The sequence below is a fragment of the Urocampus carinirostris genome, chromosome 12, assembly GCF_059441175.1.
Source record: "Urocampus carinirostris isolate Australia breed hairy pipefish chromosome 12, RoL_Ucar_1.0, whole genome shotgun sequence".
In the NCBI taxonomy this organism is placed as follows: domain Eukaryota; kingdom Metazoa; phylum Chordata; class Actinopteri; order Syngnathiformes; family Syngnathidae; genus Urocampus; species Urocampus carinirostris.
The window spans coordinates 2656000-2675139 of NC_142360.1; the positions used below are offsets into that span (position 1 = coordinate 2656000).

The following is a 19140-nucleotide window of genomic DNA, read 5'->3' on the forward strand; positions in this document are numbered from 1 at the left end:
CCACTGCCCGTATATGGCTGGGATGGGCTCCAGCACCCCCACAACCCTACTGAGGATAAGCGGTGCAGATAATGGATGGATGGACTACAGATAGCTTATATATTTTGCTTATTATTATGAATCAATATTGGTTTTGCTTTTCCAAATGTTTTTTTACCCGCAGAAGGCGCTAAATAATACACAATGTTCCTTTAAAAGTACTGTATTGTGGAAAAGTATCAACAGGTTGAGAATTCCGGTTTGCGAGTTGTACGTTCATCGGCCTCCGTAGCACACAAAATCTTCCCAATTAGCTTCGTCTTTTTCCACTGTTATGCAGAGAAATGCATCCATACCAGATTTTCATCCCCTCGCCACTACAACCACTTTTACCTCGTTATAATTCACTTTTATATCACTTTTCGGGAATGTAATGGCGAACATATAACCAAAACCACTCCGTCTTGCATTTGTTGGGAATGTAATATAACTTAAACCATTCCGTCTTTGTGTTTGTTTTGAACGTAATCGAACGGTGTTGTGCCCAAATCTGACTCCTGTGCAAAATCCTCCCCCCCTCGCGTGAACGCGCATTCTGCTGCGCTTCCAACAAAAGCGATCGTATTCTATACAAAAAGCTTATTAAAACAATAAAGCAAGCTAATTAAAACAATTGGGAGATCGTAGTCTATATAACGCGTTTATTTAAACAATAAAGCGCGATCGTATTCTACAAAATGCGTTTGTTAACGCGGATGAAAAAGTCACCAACGTCAATGTACGCTGTGATTTCTGCGATCACAACTAATTGTACACAAATAGCCTTTATCTAATGTACTATTTGTAGCCTTATGTAATGTCTTCTTTTATTGTGAACGAAACCCTGGTTGCATTGGACCCCGCGGTGTAAACAAATTGTTGTTGTTTTTTTTTTCATTTAAAATTGGACTTCCCTGCCTACACTGTTTGCAGAGTAAGACACGCTTTAAACCTACTATGTTTTTGGGTTTTGGGATCCAACTACAGAGGAATACCTCCACTTTGTGATGTGTTACTGAATGTGTGTTCGACAAATCTAGTTCGTTTTTATTTCTACTATTAATGATAATAATAATAATAGTAATATTATGAGTAATATTTCAAATTCACTTATTTATGCCATAGAAGATTACTCTAGAAGTTACGAGTCTGTATCTCAAACAGGATCTATTTTAGCAGGGGAGTCACATTATTTTGCCTGCCCAAATCCTCCCCCACTGCTAACTCCTGAATAAAAACTCCAAAGAACCCCAATTTCACTGTGCTGACTTATTTATGCCACAGAAGGTTACTCGAGAAGTTACAAGTATGTATCTCCAACAGAGTCTATTTTAGCAGGGGAGTCTGATTTTTTGCCTGCCCAAATCCTCACCCCCTGCTAACTCCTGAAAAAAACTCTAAATAACCCCAGATTCACTGTGCTGACCTATTTCAGCCACAGAAGGTTACTCTACAAGTCACAAGTCTGTATCTCCAACAGAGTCTTTTTTAGCAGGGGAGTCAGATTTTGGCAGGAAAAATGCCTGCCCAAATCCCCCCCCTGTTAACTCTTGAATAAAAACTCCAAATAACCCCAAATTCACTGTGCTGACTTATTTATGCCACAGAAGGTTACTCTAGAAGTTACAAGTATGTATCTCCAACAGAGTCTATTTTAGCAGGGGAGTCTGATTTTTTGCCTTATCTTATCTCTCATCTCATTAGCTGGACCGCTTATCCTCAGCAGGGTCGCGGGGGTACTGGAGCCCATCCCAGCAATCATCGGGCAGTGGGCAGGGGACACCCCGAACTGGTTGCCAGCCAATCACAGGGCACACAGGCACAGACAACTCGTTCGGTCATTCACACCTAGGGACAATTGTGACCGGCCAACCCACCTGAAATGCATGTCTTTGGAATGTGGGAGGAAACCGGAGTGCACGGAGGAAACCCACACAAGCACGGGGAGAACATACAAACTCCGCGCAGGAAGTCCGGTAGCTGGATTTGAACCCACACACGAGGTTCCCAAGACCTTAGAACACGCGCTAACCATTGCGCCGCCGTGCTGCCCATATATATATTTATAATATATATATATATATATATATATATATATATATATATATATATATATATATATATATATATATATATATATATATATATATATATATGTGTGTGTATCCCCTTATTTTTTGGGCTGTAGTTTTTGTTTGAGCTTTCTAAGGATTTAGGAAAATAACAACAACAAAAAAAATATTTAAAATAAAAACCATTCATATGTGCAAAAAAGTCTGGTTAAAGTAAAAAATCAAAAGATGAAAAAAATGTATTTTCAACATTTTTTGATTTTACTTAAGTGTTTTTTTTTCATTTTCATATGGAACTTTATATATGGAAGTGTATATGTAATGATATTACCTTTCAATTTTTTGTAATAATAACAAAAGTATTAAAGATTCAATATATATATATATATATATATATATATATATATATATATATAAATATATAAATATATATATATATATATATATATATATATATATATATACAAAAGAATGATTATTCTGATTTTTTTCTCTCATTTTTCTAACTGGACCGGTTGAAATGCACTGCTCCTTATTCTCGCCTCCAGGTGACGTTCCCCTGGCTTCCATGTTGGACGGAACCAAGAGGACAGCCTGGATCACACTAAAAGTCAACTTAGCCAAAAGTCAATTCATGGACGGCATCAACCTCGACATCAAACAAGCCGTGGAAGAAAACTCGCCAGAGTACTTTGCCCTGACTGCCCTCGTGAAATAAACCACGGCAGCTTTCCACCAGGCCATTCCTGGTTCCCAGGTGAGTGGGTTAAAATAAAAATTAATTAGTTACAGTTACTAGTTACTTCATGTCAAAAGTTATTGCGTTACGCCAACAAATTACTGACAGACAAAAGTTGTTCAATACTCTGAAGTTAACTATCTAGTTATAAATGACTTTATATAACAGAGTTCAAGAACTTTTTGACCCTAAAAGCCATAGAAGCAAATATATGTATATATATATATATATTTATATATTTATTTATTTATTTATTAATTGGGAGAGCCACACCATATATTTTGAGACAAAATTCAACTTCGGGGGCGGCAGTAGCTCAGGAGGTAGAGCAATCGTTTCAGGATTAAGGGATCCCAGTTCGAATCCCGGCTTGTCCGTGTTACATGTCGAAGTGTCCTTGGGTAAGACATTGAACCCCCAATCACCCCCAATAAGCAGGTTAGCGCCTTACATGGCTGCACAGATCAAGGCCGCTATTGGGAAATGTGAAGCACAATGTAAAGCGCTTTGGGAAGTCATTGACTTGAAAAGCGCTATATAAATGCAGATCATTTCATTTCAGATCATTTCAAAACCGCCAAACTTGCTCTCCAGACAAAACTTTATTCTTAAGCGCATTTTATTTCAATGTGTGACATTTGATGGATTTGAAAAAAATCAGTGAAATAATAATGCCAGAGCCTGTGTCCCATATCAATATAAATATACAACTTAAAACTGGACTCCCTCCCAAAGTTACTTAACAGTGTTGAAGATCATTTATTCTGTCATTTTGTCCTAAATAACAGTTACAAAACAATGGGCAAGGAAAGGTCTTTTGTAAAAATGTCACAAAATACTACAAACAAGGATACTAACTTATTTACCTTAAATGGAAGTTTTAGGTTAAAGTTTGTTCTGTGACTTTTCATCATAAAGTGTCTCAACAGTGAACCCAAATTGTTTCATGATCTTCTATATAAAGGATTATTTAGCAATTTACAGCCAAAACAGGGTCTGCTTGGGTAACTCCTTAACTGTTAACTGAATTTAAAATTCTGTTCTGTATATACTGGACCGAACCCTTTGAATATTAGTATTGTCTTGGGTTCGCATTTTTGACAAGCATGAAGCAAAATGATAAACATTTCACAAGTCCTATTTTATCTCCGAGCGATATCTATTTATGAAACAAGGCATAAATGTCTCACAGGCCATAGGTTCCCGACCCCTGGTATATACGGTAGTCGCATTGAAGCAGACCCCTTAAAACTGCTTAAAATAGCCTAATGATAAAAAAATATTAAAACATGTTTTCACCAAATTGCAAAAATCTCACCGCTAGCCATCATACATGACCATAATACATATAAATTAACATAATCACAGCTAGTTAGCAATCATATATGACAAAAGAATATGACTCAAGAGATCTCCTGAAAGCTCCCCGCTCACTTGGTGGTCCTCAGGTGTCCTTCGACGTGCCCTGGTCACCCAATTGCATCGACAAACGTTGCTACGACTACGTCGCCATCGCTGATTCTTGCGATTTGCTTTTTGTGATACCTACGATGAGCAGAGTCAGATTTGGGGAGACTGCATCTCTCTGGCCAATGCTCCTCTCCATCAAACTATTCAAGGTTTGGGCTGCCTATAGTAACGTCTGCGGACATGTAGGAATAGAAACTGCTAACCCTGCAGAATTGTGAGCTTTTTCTTACAAAAATCATCAAATTTCACAGCTAGATCATAAATTACCATGGTACGTAAATTAACAGCTACCTAGAGCTACCAATCATGACTGACTCAGTTTTTACAATTATTTACACAGAATGACGTCCCTTTCTCTGTGTACACAAGCGTGCAAATCTTCGCTGTGTCTATTCCTAAATGTCTGTGGGGAAAATCCACTTGTGATTGACCAATAACAACATTGTTTTCACCAGCTCATGATCTGTATCTGAATTTGAAGATAACACCAAAGAAGTTAGTGATGGGAAAATCAATTTTTCACAGGTAATTGCAACCCGTGCACAGTAGAGGGGTAGTAACACTCAAATCGAACAAGAAAATTACAAAAAGCTCGAGAGAAGCAAAAAACAAATTCATTGAAAACCAATGCACAATGTTATAAGAGTGTCTCTGCAAGAACAATTCAAAGAAAGCCTTATAGATAGTAAAAGGCCTCACACAAAACTGGCAGAGTCAGCAGACTTCAGGATGAAGCATGGAATAGCCTAACTGAAAAAAGAAATAATAGATAGATGGAGAGAATACAGCCACAAACTCGACAACCACCTGGCACAGGAGGACCTTGGGGTCCTTAAGAATTCCATACAAGGAAGGTGAAGACTTCTCTATCCTCCGAGAAGAAGAAGTGGCAGCATTTAACTTTCTAAAGAACGGAAAGTATCCAGGAATCGACAACATTCCTTCAGAACTCACAGGAAATAGTGGTGAACTAGCTTTAGACATCTTGACAAACATTTGCAAAATAATCTGGCAAACAGGACAGTGGCTTTCTGCATGGACAAAATCACTATTAATTATACTTGCAAAGAACGGAAACCTCCAACTTTGCTCCAACTAAAGAACTATCGGTCTTACAGCCATGCAAGTAAAGTTATGCTAAAGGTCATGATCAACAGGAACTACAGGCTTAAAACATCCTATCTGAAGAACAGACATGTTTCAGGGAAGGAAGGAGCACCACGGAACATACTTTTAATCTGCGCATCCGATGCAAGACGTTTCAACAACAACAGAGAAACTTTTATCACCTATTTATACCAATATATAATCCATCAGTGCTCTGTCCACCATCTCACCACCATCCACGCTGACAAAGGTATACTTATTCACGTCCCTCTTTTTAAACAATGTATTTCCAATCACCTAATTTTCCACATATAACTCAATCAATATCTTCCCACTCTAATTTCTTCCAGGTACTCCATATCTACCAATCACATTTTCAACTGTTCCATCACCCACTCTAGCATTCAGGTCACCTATACGTAATACCACTTTCCACCCTTCTTTCGCACTTGCCACACAGTCGGACAAATCCTTCCAGAACTCCTCTCTCTCCTCAGCACTTCTTTCTGAACCAGGTTCATATGCACTTAAAAACATCCATACTTCTACACTCCACTTTAACCTCACCCACATCAATCTCCACCAGTTTTTCCTTTACTTTCTCACTCACAAGCACAGCCACTCCTTCTCTAGCATGTCCACCCGTAACTCCAGACTTTCTACCATACATACCTCAAAATTGTAATTCACCCTTTTCTTTCATTTTTGTTTCACTCAAGGCGAACACATCAACCTTCCTTTTAGTCGTCATCCTTCCGATCTCCTCTGTGTTCCACTCAGTCGCTTTACTTCCGCATCCTCTCACATTTATTGACCCTATAACTAAAGTTTGCGAGACCTTTCGGTCTCCCGTCCCCCTTTCTTTGCCTTGCTGTCTCTCAGGGAGTAGAGATAGAGAGGAGAGGATCCCCAGTCCCCTCGCTCTCTCCGCTTTAGTCGCCTCTTACGACACGCAGGGGACCACGGTGGGAAAATTCTCTTACCTCTCATTAGGAGAGGGCCCCTCACCACAGGCGTGTGGATAAGAGAGAACTCGGTTGGTTTGGACACATGGAGAGGTTGGATGAGGAGCGAATGTTGAAGAGGATCTACAGAGCAGAAGTTAATGGAAGGAGACCAAGAGGAAGGCCGCGATTGACGTGAATGGATGGTATTATGAGTGCACTGCAGGAAAGAGGTCTTAATCTAGTGGAAGCTAGAGCTTGTGTTGGTGATAGGAATGAGTGGAGAGGTGTTGTAAAAGGATATTGGGATGTTTGGACGCATTCTAAGGGATGGGCAGGGCACTTGTATGATGCGGCAGGGGTAAACCAGTGAAAGCCGTCGGGCCCTGCTGTTGAACAAGAGTGTGTTTTGTCACTCTGACCCGAGTGACTTTGCCACTTTCTTGTGTCCCGTTTCATCTGGAGGGACGAAAGCATGGCCAACTTAGGTGCCGAGGTGCCTACCTTGTTTGGGTGTTTAGGCATTTGGGTCCCTTTTCATCCCTTTTTTATTTTCTTTGTTATTGTATGTGTTTGTCTTGCTGTCGGTCACCCCTCTTGAGGGATTTGACCAAGGTAGATAGATAAATAGGAGTTTGTCAGAGTATGGCAAACCGCCTTGTGGCGCACAGTGTGGAAGTACAACGTAGGCCAGAAACTAGTTCAGACCATTGAACAGCTGTATGCCAATGCCAACAGTATGGTACTGATCAATCGTACAATTGGGTCCTGGTTCCAAAACATTGTCGGTGTGAGACAAGGCAGCATTCTCCCTCCAGCTTTATTCAACATCTTGCTGGAGAGGATCATGACTGAAGTCCTGGAGCAACATAAAGGTACAGTCAGCATTGGGGGACACAACCTCTCTAACATCAGTTTTGCTGATGATATTGCTGGCTAGAAGGCGCTGTAGTGCTGACTATACACAGCGGTTGCTCATTAAATTGAATAGTTAAAAGCAGCCAGCATTGACAGTTCCATGTCAGATTGTCTGTTTTGTTCAGCAGAGATTGCTGTAACTCCCTTACCAGCCAGCCAGCCACCCAGCCAGCCAACCAACCAACCAACCGAAATTGCAAGACTTTACCTTTTCACTAGCCGCCTATTTTTTGACTGTCATTTTCTGTTTTTGACTTGATCCTCCCTTTGTGTTTAATTCCCCTTCTTCAATTAAAAACTCTAAAATTCCTTCTTGTGCCCACCTGTAGCCTTCCTCATATTACAACAGACAACAGTCTATGGCAGCCTAGCCAAAATTGATTTTTGGTGTCTATATAGGTCTGTAGAAGCCTAGCTAAAGTGAATTTTCGACATCTATACTCGTCTATAGCAGCCTAACTAGGATGGATCTTTGACCTTTATAGCTGTATATGACCACCTAGCTAAAGTGGATCGTTGATGTCTGTCGTCGTCTTTAACCACCCAGATAATATGTATCCTTGTCGTCAATAACGTTTTTTGCAATAATTTATTAGATAAACATGTGTCCACGAAGTTTGATCAAATTTGGCCTTTATATTTTTTAGATAATGGATTGTCCTTTTTGTAGGACGGCGTGTGCCGGATCACCCAAGTGCCATTCCGTGGCGCTCCGTGTAGCGACGCCGCCGGAAAACAGCAAGCATACAGCTCGATCATGAAGCTACTCAACAGCTCCTTGTCTGGCTGTTTGTGGGACGGCAAGCAGCAGGCACCTTACTTCAATTACCAGGTGTGTTTTGGTGCCTGATTTTAAATTTTTCAATCCAAGTTCAATTTCTGTTCGCCCTCGACCGAAATGAGGAAATAATACATTCTTACAGCTCCTGTAGTACCAAAACAACCTGTGGCGGGTAGTCTTGATACAACAAGACAACTAGAATGCTGTACATTTTACAGTTGTAGAAAAATAATTTATATAGTCAAGTCGAGTCATGTTTATTTGTATAGCCCTTAATCACCAAGAGTCTCAAAGGGCTGCACAGACCACAGATTATTGCAAACCAGACCATTATTACACCATCCCCTGATCTAAAACCTACATGAGGGCAAGGAAAAAATCAAAAACCTCAACATGAGGAAAATGAAGAAACCTTGAGAAGGGACTGCACATAAGGTAATCCCCCTTCCAGGATGACTAGGCTGCAACGGATGTTGCAATAACAAATAAGCAGATATCATCAACATAAAATATAGGTTATTCATATGCTCTAGAATAGAAGTGTGTTTCAAACTTAGATTTAAACATTTCCACTGTGGTTGCGGATCGAATCTCAGGGGGAAGAGCATTCCACAGTACCGGGGCTGGAATGGAGAACGCTCTCGAACCTACGGATCTCTTCTTGGCTCTTGGGATCACTAGTAGACCAGCATTTTCAGAGCGAAGGGTCCAGACCAGAACATTGGGGGAAATTAAATCTGAAAGATATGAGTCCAGTCATTTTTTTGTATTATACCAACAGAACCTTAAAATCACATTTTAAGCTAACAGGGAGCCAATGCCGGTTAGCCAAAATCGGGGTAATGTGATCAAACTTTCTTGTCTTAGTTAAACGCCAAGCTGCAGCATTTTGACCCGGCTGAAGGCTCTTGATTTTGGACTTCGGGAGACCGGAGTGTACAGCATTACAGTAATAGAGACTGGGGGTAACAAACGCATGACTTATAATCTCCACATCCGACTGAGGCAGCATAGGGCAAAACTTAGCAATGTTGCGAAGATGGAAATAAACTGTTCTAGTCATATTCTTAATGTGTGTTTGAAAGGACCGATTGGGGTCAAATATGACACCAAAATTTTTGACTCAGTCACTCTGGTTGATATGACATTTGTCAATGTTCAGAGCAATTTTTGAGAAGAAGTCACAGCATTTAGATGGACCAATAAACAACATTTCGTTCTATAATTACATAAGCTTTCTGGATCAAAGTTGTGTCGTTTCAATGTAGGTTTAATAACAGCAGGCTTAAAAGCCGCTGGAACTCTACCTGAGGAGAGTGATATGTTTATAATATTTAGAAATGACGGTCCAAGGACCCAAAAAATACCTTTAATCAGCGAACCCGGAAGCGAGTCAAACAGGCAAGTAGTTGGTTTGGCCGTATTCACCACCTGTTTAAGATTTTCAAGTGACAGATCACTAAATTGGGAAAAAAAAATCCCTGAACAGCCACCATGTCGTGCATCAGACCTTTAATTTGTGACATGTTCACATGGTCTTTAGAAATCTCTTCCCGTATGTGTTGAATCGTCTTATTAAAGAAGAAGAGCGAAATATTCATTCTTTTCGTGTTTTACTTAACAAAGATTCATTATATACAGGGTATTTCCAAAATGTGTTATCCTTTGAATATTAGAGGTGCTGTGAAACGTTGTTACTCTTTGCCGCCATCTCCTGGCTTGAAGTTATGATCGTAGCCTCAAGTCGGCTTATTCATTAATTACGAACATTCAGATTCAGATTCAGATTCAGATTCAGATCTACTTTATTGTCATTCTAGTACACGTGTATACAGAACGAAATGTCGATGCATCTGACCCCCACAGTTTCCTTGAATGTACAGATATAAATAAAGTTGTATTGTAATTGGCTACGTATAGTATTTTACCATAGTGCCGATAGTGCAAGAAGAGTAGCTAACCAGATGTGCAAAATGGGCAGTCAGGTTAACAAGTCAGGTACACAGTAACATTAACACTGTAACAATAACGCTGTAATTACCATAGTGCAGAGAGCAATGTGCAATGAGTGGCAAGCTATAAAAAACTGCCAGTAGTGCAAAAAGTCAGATTAGCAGCCGTTTAGATTTAAGTTAACTATATGTTAGATTGACCATTTAACAGTCTAATGGCCAGGGGGACTAGACTATTGCGGAGCCTGGTGGTCCTGCACCGCACACTGCAGAACCTCTTCCCAGAGGCTAGCAGAGTGAACAGTCCATGATGGGGGTGAGAGGGGTCCCCGGTAATGTTCTTAGCATGGGATAGGCAGCGCTTCTGGCCAATGTCCTGAATGGAGGGAAGTGTAGAACATATTTTAGTTTTGAAAAAAACTCTTTGTTTTAAATCTTTTTTGGGAGGTTGGGTATGGACTCTATTTGAACAGGGCTTTCCTTATTTTCATGTCACACTAACAAAAACCTGCGGGGATGACGATGATTTCATTTTTCAACACTTCTCCAGCCCCCATTCATTGATCCTAAAGTGTTCTAATTCAAATCTAAAAGATTAAATCTTATCATCATCAACATTTATACTTTTTTGTCTCATTTGCCCTAATCATGCACTTTCTGTGATGTAAACATCTCAAAGAATATCATTTTTTTAAAACAACCTGTACTGTAGTTTTCTTATCTGCCAGTGCCATGTCAGACTATTTTGTTATTTTGTTTCTTATTTTATCCTTTAAAAATATATTTTGCTATATTTCAATACAAATAATCTAAAAATGAGCTAAATCATCAGCCATAAGACATTGTTTTCTTGTTTTCGTTAAGACATTTTTGAATGATGTTTTTAATATATATAATTAATTTTTGAATTTTAGAAAATTCTGAAAATGAGAATGATCATATGGCATTTTAAAAACTTGAATTAGGTGACTGTATTTGTGCGTCTAAGGAGAAAAATAGCACAACATTCTTCCTTGTGCTTTTCAGTACTCCTTTTTGGTTGCACTACACCAGCCATGTCAAACTCAGTTTGGCTCTGGGGCCGAAGCCAGATTTCCTATTTTCAGGTGGGTCAGTAAAAAAAAAATGTCCAAAAAACCCTCCAAATGTTTTAGCCATGTTTTTCAGCACTATCCTTTATCATTTTAGCCCAGGTGTGTCCAAAGTCCGGCCCGTGATCAAATTTCTACAGGCCTGCGGCTTCTGTCATAAAAATTATAATATGTGGCCCGGCAGCAATGTTGACAACAGTGTCAAATAAATTTGTACCCCCCAAAAAGATTAATCACCATTTCAACAGATGATGACAGTACCCCCTCTTGGCCACTTTTCTGTGAGAATTTCAGCCCTCTTTATTTCTGACATGGCAACTGTATATAAAAAAAAGAAAAGTTGACAGTGAGGGCACAAGTGAAAATTTTAGTTTGTTTTTTTACCCAAATCTCAAACAACTGCATCTGTCTAATTTCCCAAGAGACTTTGGCTGTTTTCAAATAATTTATTATCAAGATAGACTGCCAGACCAAACAGGCTGACTACAAAAAGCCAACTAGAAACGAACGCTGTGAAAAGGTGAAGCAACCGGAAGCTATTATAACGGGACAGCAATGCTTTTTCACGAGACCTTGCAAGTCAAATGAAAATGTTACGAGGTCGCGACACTGATCGACAAGCACTGCAAAGCTTTCACGGAGGGTGAATTCACAAAAGACTGTTCAAAGAATGCCAGGCTGTGTAGTCGGCACTCACACATTTTCAGGCTACCAGATATGGCCCGCTTTCTGAAAAGTTTGGACAACCCTGATTTAGCCTGTATTTGCAGCCTACCCTTACAGATCAAAATCATGGATGAAAAGGGATCTATTCTATGACAGAATATTTATTCGCAAACAATTTTTTTTTTCATGTTTGGCATTCAATGTATTAACAAATTACATTACATCTAAACCAACTCATCACACTCAACAAGCTCAAGTGGGAGCTATAAATAAAAGTATGTTTGGCTTTATTGTCATACTCAATGTTCCCTCTAATTTTCCACGGGTCTGAGCGTGCACACAAAGTCGGTGAGTCACGCTTGAAACAACAGTGAGCAACCATAATCCTAAGTGTGGCAAGATAATTCATTATCAAACATGTCCAAAACTTGACGTCAAGTTACATTTTGCTGAGTTTCCGGCAATTCAAAATTATTTTTCTCTTTTGAATGAATTGACTCATGTACTATTGCAAAGGTTGTACGGCCTACAAACGTCGTTTGGTCTTACAATTCTTTCACAAGATATCCATTTGTTTTTCTTTCCTGATATATTTTTTCGCATAATATTAACATTTCTTGGGGCTTATTTAGTCGGTTGCAAGATACAGAACTGTAATTAATCACATTTTTTAGTGGAAGTACAATGTTGCCAACAAGATTCACTTGATATAATTGAAAATTATTTGAATGCAACACAAACGTTTTCTTATTTTTTCTGTGTTTTTTTCTACCTTTTTTAAAATTCCTTTAAAAAAATCTCATTGTGTTTATTTTTTCCGAGCTGTTTCTTTTTTCTTTTTGTTCTCTGTTAGCCTTTTTCCTACATTTCTTTCTTTTCTTTTTTTCAGGTTTTTTTCTAAAATTTTCCTTCTTTTTTTCTCTTCCTTTTGTTTCTTTTTTTCTCAGCTTTTCACTACTTTTTCATTTTGGTATTTTTTTCTTTTTTGTTGTATTTCTCCCCCCCTCTTTTAAGTCATTTTGTGCATAGTTTTACATAATATTTGGTCATGTTGGGATTAAAGAAGCAAAAACAACCTGAAGAGCCGCTTAGGACCCAAAAGAGCCGGTTCCTTTTAGTGAGCCGAGCCGAAGAAGCCGGTTCTCGACCAACTCTACTAACTTTACTCAACTTCGTTCTACTCTGACTCGACTTCAAAATACCGCATTTGGGACACAACGTCAGGGGAACCCGTGTATTTTTACCTTCATACACTGTAAATTTGACTTGAGTCGCTTCTTAATTAGTAATTTTGAGCCCTCATTTTTGTGCGCCAGCTAGATTTTTTCGAGCGCAAAGAATGTGCGAGTAGTGCGCAATTGGGCATGCGCGCAGCTTAGAGGGAACACTGGTCATACTACTTTGAAAAAAAAAAAGGACAGAAACACAAAATAAGAGTTTAAGCAGAGGGCAATAACATCGGGTAAAACTACCAGGCTGAGCCTACTGAAGCTGAAAAAACATGAAACCAGATAAATCTTATTTTTAATGATCTGTGAAAACAACTGTTGTGCCATAGCACCCTTTTCTCATCTCTTCCATTGCACTCCTGCCTTAAATGCTGCCCCCTTGTCATTGCCGCATTACATCACCGGCTCGAACGAGACGAAGACACAACACAACACACTCTTCTGGTCAACAGCAGGCAAATAATTAATTCAGGTGAGAATAGTAGCATTCTATTCATGTGTGTTCCAATTTAAATAACTCAATGTAAGTAGCACTTGCAGTGATTATTTCAGTTGGGGACAAAACTTCAAAGTGTTTCCTTTCAAAAGAGACACAAACCGTCACAATTCTCCAACGATTCAACAAATGCATTCAATTTACTTTGTGTACATCTTGGACTGGGATTTTAAAAAGCCATCAGGGAGAGCCAAAGAGCTGCATGCAGCTCCAGAGCAAACTTAGCAGTTGGATATGTCCAACTCTTTTGGCGAAAGAAAGCATTTTCCTCTGTCTAGCCAATTAGAACGAAGAACACAGTGCATGATGAAACTGTGATAAGTAAACTGCAATACAGCATGGGATTACTGTTAGGGCCTAAAAAAAATCCAGCTCAACCCGACTTGGGTATTAAAACATGACCCAGTCCGTGACAAATTGACTTGATTTGAAGAACTGAGACTGACGCAAACCCAAATTTTCTAAAGTATTTTGTAAAGACTTGGGAGGAGGATGGGTGATTTTGGGCGACGTATGAGAGGGGGGTGTAATCCATAACGCAGATCTTCCACAAAGAAAAAGAAACGAAGAACATTGATGGATGGATCATAAAAAAAAATGGCAGCAAGAAGAGAATCCCCGCCCCGCCTGAGCACGAATGTAATGGTTGACATTTTAAAACTGTCCTGACCCGGGTTTCGCGTCAGGCTTTGGTCAGCCATAAGATATTACATTTTAGTGACTGTAGTCCCAAACATGGACAGAACACCTTTGCAAGACACCCTTACTTTCCTCAAACGGCAAGAAGGAGCATTTGGTTTGCATATATTTTAAAATAATATATATATATTCTTGGATAGAAATTAATTAGATATTTGCCTCTTTTTTGAAATACTGAGAAATTTACGGCAGGCCAGATTAAAGCATTCTGCCGTATGTTTAGTTGTCAAATCATACACAGTGTCCCTTTAACTTAACTTTCAGGGGGCAGAGGGCTTGGTCCACCAGGTTTGGTTCGACGACCCCGAGAGTATTTGCCTCAAGACAAAATTTGTGAAAGAGAAAGGTTTAGCCTACAGTGACAACGCACTTGCCCGGCAAGAGAGCGCCGAAATGTGGGGCGCTCTCTTTGGATGCTGAACTCTACAGCCGTTTTTTTGACACTGTAAGTGTAAATAAAATACCCCAGCAGTGCGTTGTGTTACTTTAAAAAATGTTTCATTCTCTTGTTTCATGTTTGTTTTGTAAGCAGGGAAGGGGAATTAAGTGTTTACATGCATACTATGTGGTGTCATAACAGTAGGATCGATGACACGCATTGCTCTCCCAATATAAAAGTTCTAGCAGTATCTTGTAGACCCTTCCATTTCCCAAAGGAGCAAACTCTGGTCGTCGTGACAACCGCTTACGTACCGCCGGGTGCTAACATTAGCATAGCGCTAAATCTCCTGCTCGCTGATCTCAATAAACAGCAGCTTAACCACCCCGACGAAGCTTTTATTATCGCCGACAGCTTCAATGAGGCATGCTTAAAGACTCATCTCATCTCATTAGCCGTACCGCTTATCCTCATTAGGGTCGCGGGGGGGCTGGAGCCCATCCCAGCCATCTTCGGGCAGTGGGCAGGGTACACCCTGAACTGGTTGCCAGCCAATCGCAGGGCACACGGGGACAGACAACTCGCTCGCTCATTCACACCTCGGGACAATTTGGACCGGCCAATTCACCTGAAATGCATGTTTTTGGAATGTGGGAGGAAACCGGAGTGCCCGGAGGAAACCCACGCAAGCACGGGGAGAACATACAAACTCCGCACAGAAAGTCTGGAGCTGGATTTGAACCCACGACAGGTTCCCATGACATGAACTGTGCCGCACAAGCGCTAACCACTGCGCCGCCGTGCTGCCCTTGCTTAAAGACTGTACTTCCTAAATTTGTTAGATGTGTGGACTTTGACTCCTCAGCTGAGTGAGGACCTGTTTTGAATACCCGATGACCCGCTCTATCTCAGCTGCAGAACTACTTTTAACAGATTTGCTGGGACCACTTTGGTTGGACTCATCTTTGATGAGGATGAGACGACATACAGGAAGGAGGAGAAGATGAGGCTGATGACGTGGTGTTAGAAAAATAAAGTAATACTAGCACCGCAAAATCCATAGTTACAAACAAGCACAGACCCACAGACCCATTCATAACAAATGGAGACTGTGTGGAGGAGAGTCCACTCCTTCAAACTCTTGGGTGAGCACAACCAACTCTCTTGTTCTGCCAAACCAGGGGTGTGGTGGGGAAGGCCCAGAAGCTACTCCACTTTCCGAGGGTACTCAGGGGGAACAACCTGGAGAATATTGTGTCCTTTTACAAAACCACAGTGGAGAGCATTCTGGGACACGGCATCACAGCGTGCTGTTCTGCGAGCACTGCAGCGTACAGGAAAAACATACAGAGAGTAATCAACACAGCCCAAATGATCTTCGGCTACCCTCTGTCTAGTCTGGGGGGGGTCACTGTTCATCCGGTAACCGGCGGTGCAGAGAGGAGTTTTTCATGTTTTTTTGTATGTTTGAGTGCACGTGCTGTTTTCTTTTCTTCTTGCCACCGTGGTGCAACTCTGGCAGTTCGGTTGCTGGCTCCGGAGATGCTTTTCCTGTGGTGTGTTCACTGTCGATCGCCTCCCGTCAGCCAGGCTGCTTCTAGGGTTAGCACAGAACCAGGTAGCATGGACTGCACGGGGACTTTTTGGAATAATGTGCTGCTTTTGCACTTCTTGGATTGCTTGTCGTCCGTGGCGGCTGCACTCTACCGGACAACCAGCTGACCACATACTCCCGGGACTTTCTTCTGCAGCTGTGGTCTCACTTTCACCAGGCCGCAGCCATTGACAATCTACCCGAGGATACAACTGTGATACAACGTTAACATCCGCTCGACCTTACAGACACTCTTCAAAATAAAATAAAGGTAACGAGAAGGGGGAAGAGATAAGGTGGAGTAAAAGCAAGACTCGAGCTGGGTGAAAGTAAACTCATGCACTGTCCTCTCTTATTCTTGCCAATGTGCGCTCACTGCGCAACAAAACTGATGAACTGCAAGCTAATGTTCACCACATGTATAAATATCAGACTGCTTCCATTCTTGCTTCTACTGAGACGTAGTTGAATGGGAATGATAATGATTATGGCCTGCATATAGATATAGATATAGATTCCTTTTAAGGCTGAACAGAGACACTATGCTGACAGGTAAAGAGCACGGCGGCGGTGTCTGCCTATATGTCAACCCCCGCTGGTGTAACAGTTGTTGTCAGGGAACAGCTGTTCAACACCGACAAAGAACTCTTGGCTGTTTTCCTGCGTCCTTTTTACTTTCCCTGGGAATTCCCACAACTATTCATAATCCTGGTCTTTATCCATCCCAAAACAAATGCATCTGTAGACAAAGGACAAATTAAAAGCACACCGCACAAGCTGGCTCTGGCATCCCCGGATGCCCCCCAATTCATTATGGGTGATTTCAACCACTGCTCAATAGATCACTTAAAGCCATGATTTTCAACCACTGTGCCGTCACACTAGTGTCGTCGGGTGTGCCATGAGAATTTATCCAATGTCACTTTTTAAAATTTTATAAAACATTTATGAATCAGTTTCTGCAAACATTATGTCCTTGCCAAGTGTCTGTGCTGTAAAAACAGGTCGGGATTATAATTTATATTGTAATATAACATACTGTTCAGTGTCATTTTATAACATTTTTGGTTAGTGGTGTGACGCAAAATTTTTCAAATGTAAAAAACGTGCCCTGGCTCAAAAAAGGTTGAAAAACACAGACTTAAAGGATGCCATCAGTATGTCGAATGCTCCACTCGTCATGGGAAAACACTGGACAAATGCTATGGTTCAGTCCCTGATGCCTATAGAGCTGTTCCCCTCCCTCCTCTCTGCTTTGCTGACCACCACAGCATACTGCTTGCCCCTGCATATTCACCTGTAGTTAAAAAAACAGTTAAGGTTGTCAAGGACATCAAACAGTGGACACTTGACAGCATTGATAGGCTACAGGGGTGTTTCGAAACTACCGACTGGAATACCCTTGTGTCCTGTTCTAATAACATCTGTGAGCAGCTACAAAAAGTGTCAGCATACATCTCCTTCTATGTGGATAATGTTATTCCAGGCAAAAAGGTGACAATTTATCCACACAACAAACCCTGGCTGAAAGAAATTCTGAATAAGAAAAGGAGGATTTTTTTCACTGACTCTGTAGCTGAGAAGGAAGAGGTTAACAAAGAGGTCAAATGTGCCATTAAAATTGCCAAGTTGAGATACAAAAAAAAAAGATAAGAAGTGTTTCTCACAGGGGAACTTCAGCTCAGCCTGGCAGGGCCTTAAGAACCTGGCAGCAGTGAACTATGTGTCCACCAGCCGCAAACACATCCAGGTTGCAAGCAGCAACCCAACATAACTCGCTAATGACCTAACTTTTTTTCACCAGATTTGAAAAAGACCACCGCCCAACTCAAGTCAGCCATCTCCAAACTCAGATCTGACCATCTTCATCCTGCCCTAGCCATCAGCACAGAAGAGGTGGTGAGAGCCCTCAACAGAACCAAAATTACCTCAGCTCCAGGCCCAGAGAACATCTGTGGGCAGACCCTACGGTTCTGTGCTGAGCAGCTGGGAGGTGTGTTCCAGCATCTTTTCCAGAGCTCGTCGATACCATCCACAGACATTTGGATACCCCCAAAACCACAGCCAGACTTCTGTATGCAGACTTCTCATCAGCATTCAACACCATGCAGCCCAACCTCCTAGCCAAGAAACTCATCACCTGCTTCCAACTTAACCACCAGCTCACTCTTTAGATCATTGATTTTCTCACCAACCGGTCATAGAGAGTGCTGGTCAACAACACGTACTCGGACTTCGTCTTAACTTCCACCGGCTCCCCATAGGACTGCGTCCTCTCTCCTCTCCCCTTTATTCTCTTCACTAGTGACTGCAGGTCCTTCCAGCACATTGCCCCCATAGTTAAATTTGCCGATGACACAGTCCCCCTATCTCTGCTGTCAGGTCAAGTACACCATCACAGTTCAGCTCTACAGGAGTTTGTAGAATGGTGCGAGAGGTCCTCTCTCGAGCTGAATATTGAGAAAACCAAGGAGATGACAATAACCTTCTCCCCCAAGAAGAGGAAGCTGGCAGTCACCACCAACATCCAAGGGAAAGTAGTGGAGATTTTGGATACGTACAAATACCTGGGCACTACATTTGACTGAGTGCTGAGGTTCGCTTCGAATGTTGAAGAGATCTTCAAGAAATGCCGACAAAGACTGTATCTGCTCAGGAAAATACAATCTTTCGGGGCAGTAGTAACATCCTTACCACCTTTTACTTCATTGAAGTGTGATCACCTTCTCCTTCATTTCCCGGTTCCACTCCATCGGTATACAAAATAGATAACCGCCTGCTGAACACTGCAAAAGTGTGCTCCAAAATAATAGGCCAGCCTCTAAGAGCATTCACAACTCTGTGTGAGCAACAAACCACCAAATCAGCCCGCAGAATTCTTCAGGGCCCTACACACATCCTGTTCCCGGAATTTGTTTGGCTGCCGTCAAGACGCAGACTTTGCTGCCCCAGCTGCATGACTCAAAGGAGGAAGACTGGCTTCAT

General features: G+C 41.2%; 1 protein-coding gene across 1 annotated transcript; it reads left to right on the forward strand.

Annotated features, from left to right (window-relative positions):
* Nucleotides 1–2610: 2610 nt before the first annotated feature.
* Nucleotides 2611–14602, forward strand: ctbs (chitobiase, di-N-acetyl-). The gene is given in 7 exon segments (XM_088350161.1): nucleotides 2611–2847; nucleotides 4278–4368; nucleotides 4371–4448; nucleotides 4755–4824; nucleotides 6847–6863; nucleotides 7916–8100; nucleotides 14447–14602. Coding segments are annotated over 7 exon segments (834 nt in total).
* The last annotated feature ends 4538 nt before the right edge of the window (nucleotides 14603–19140 follow it).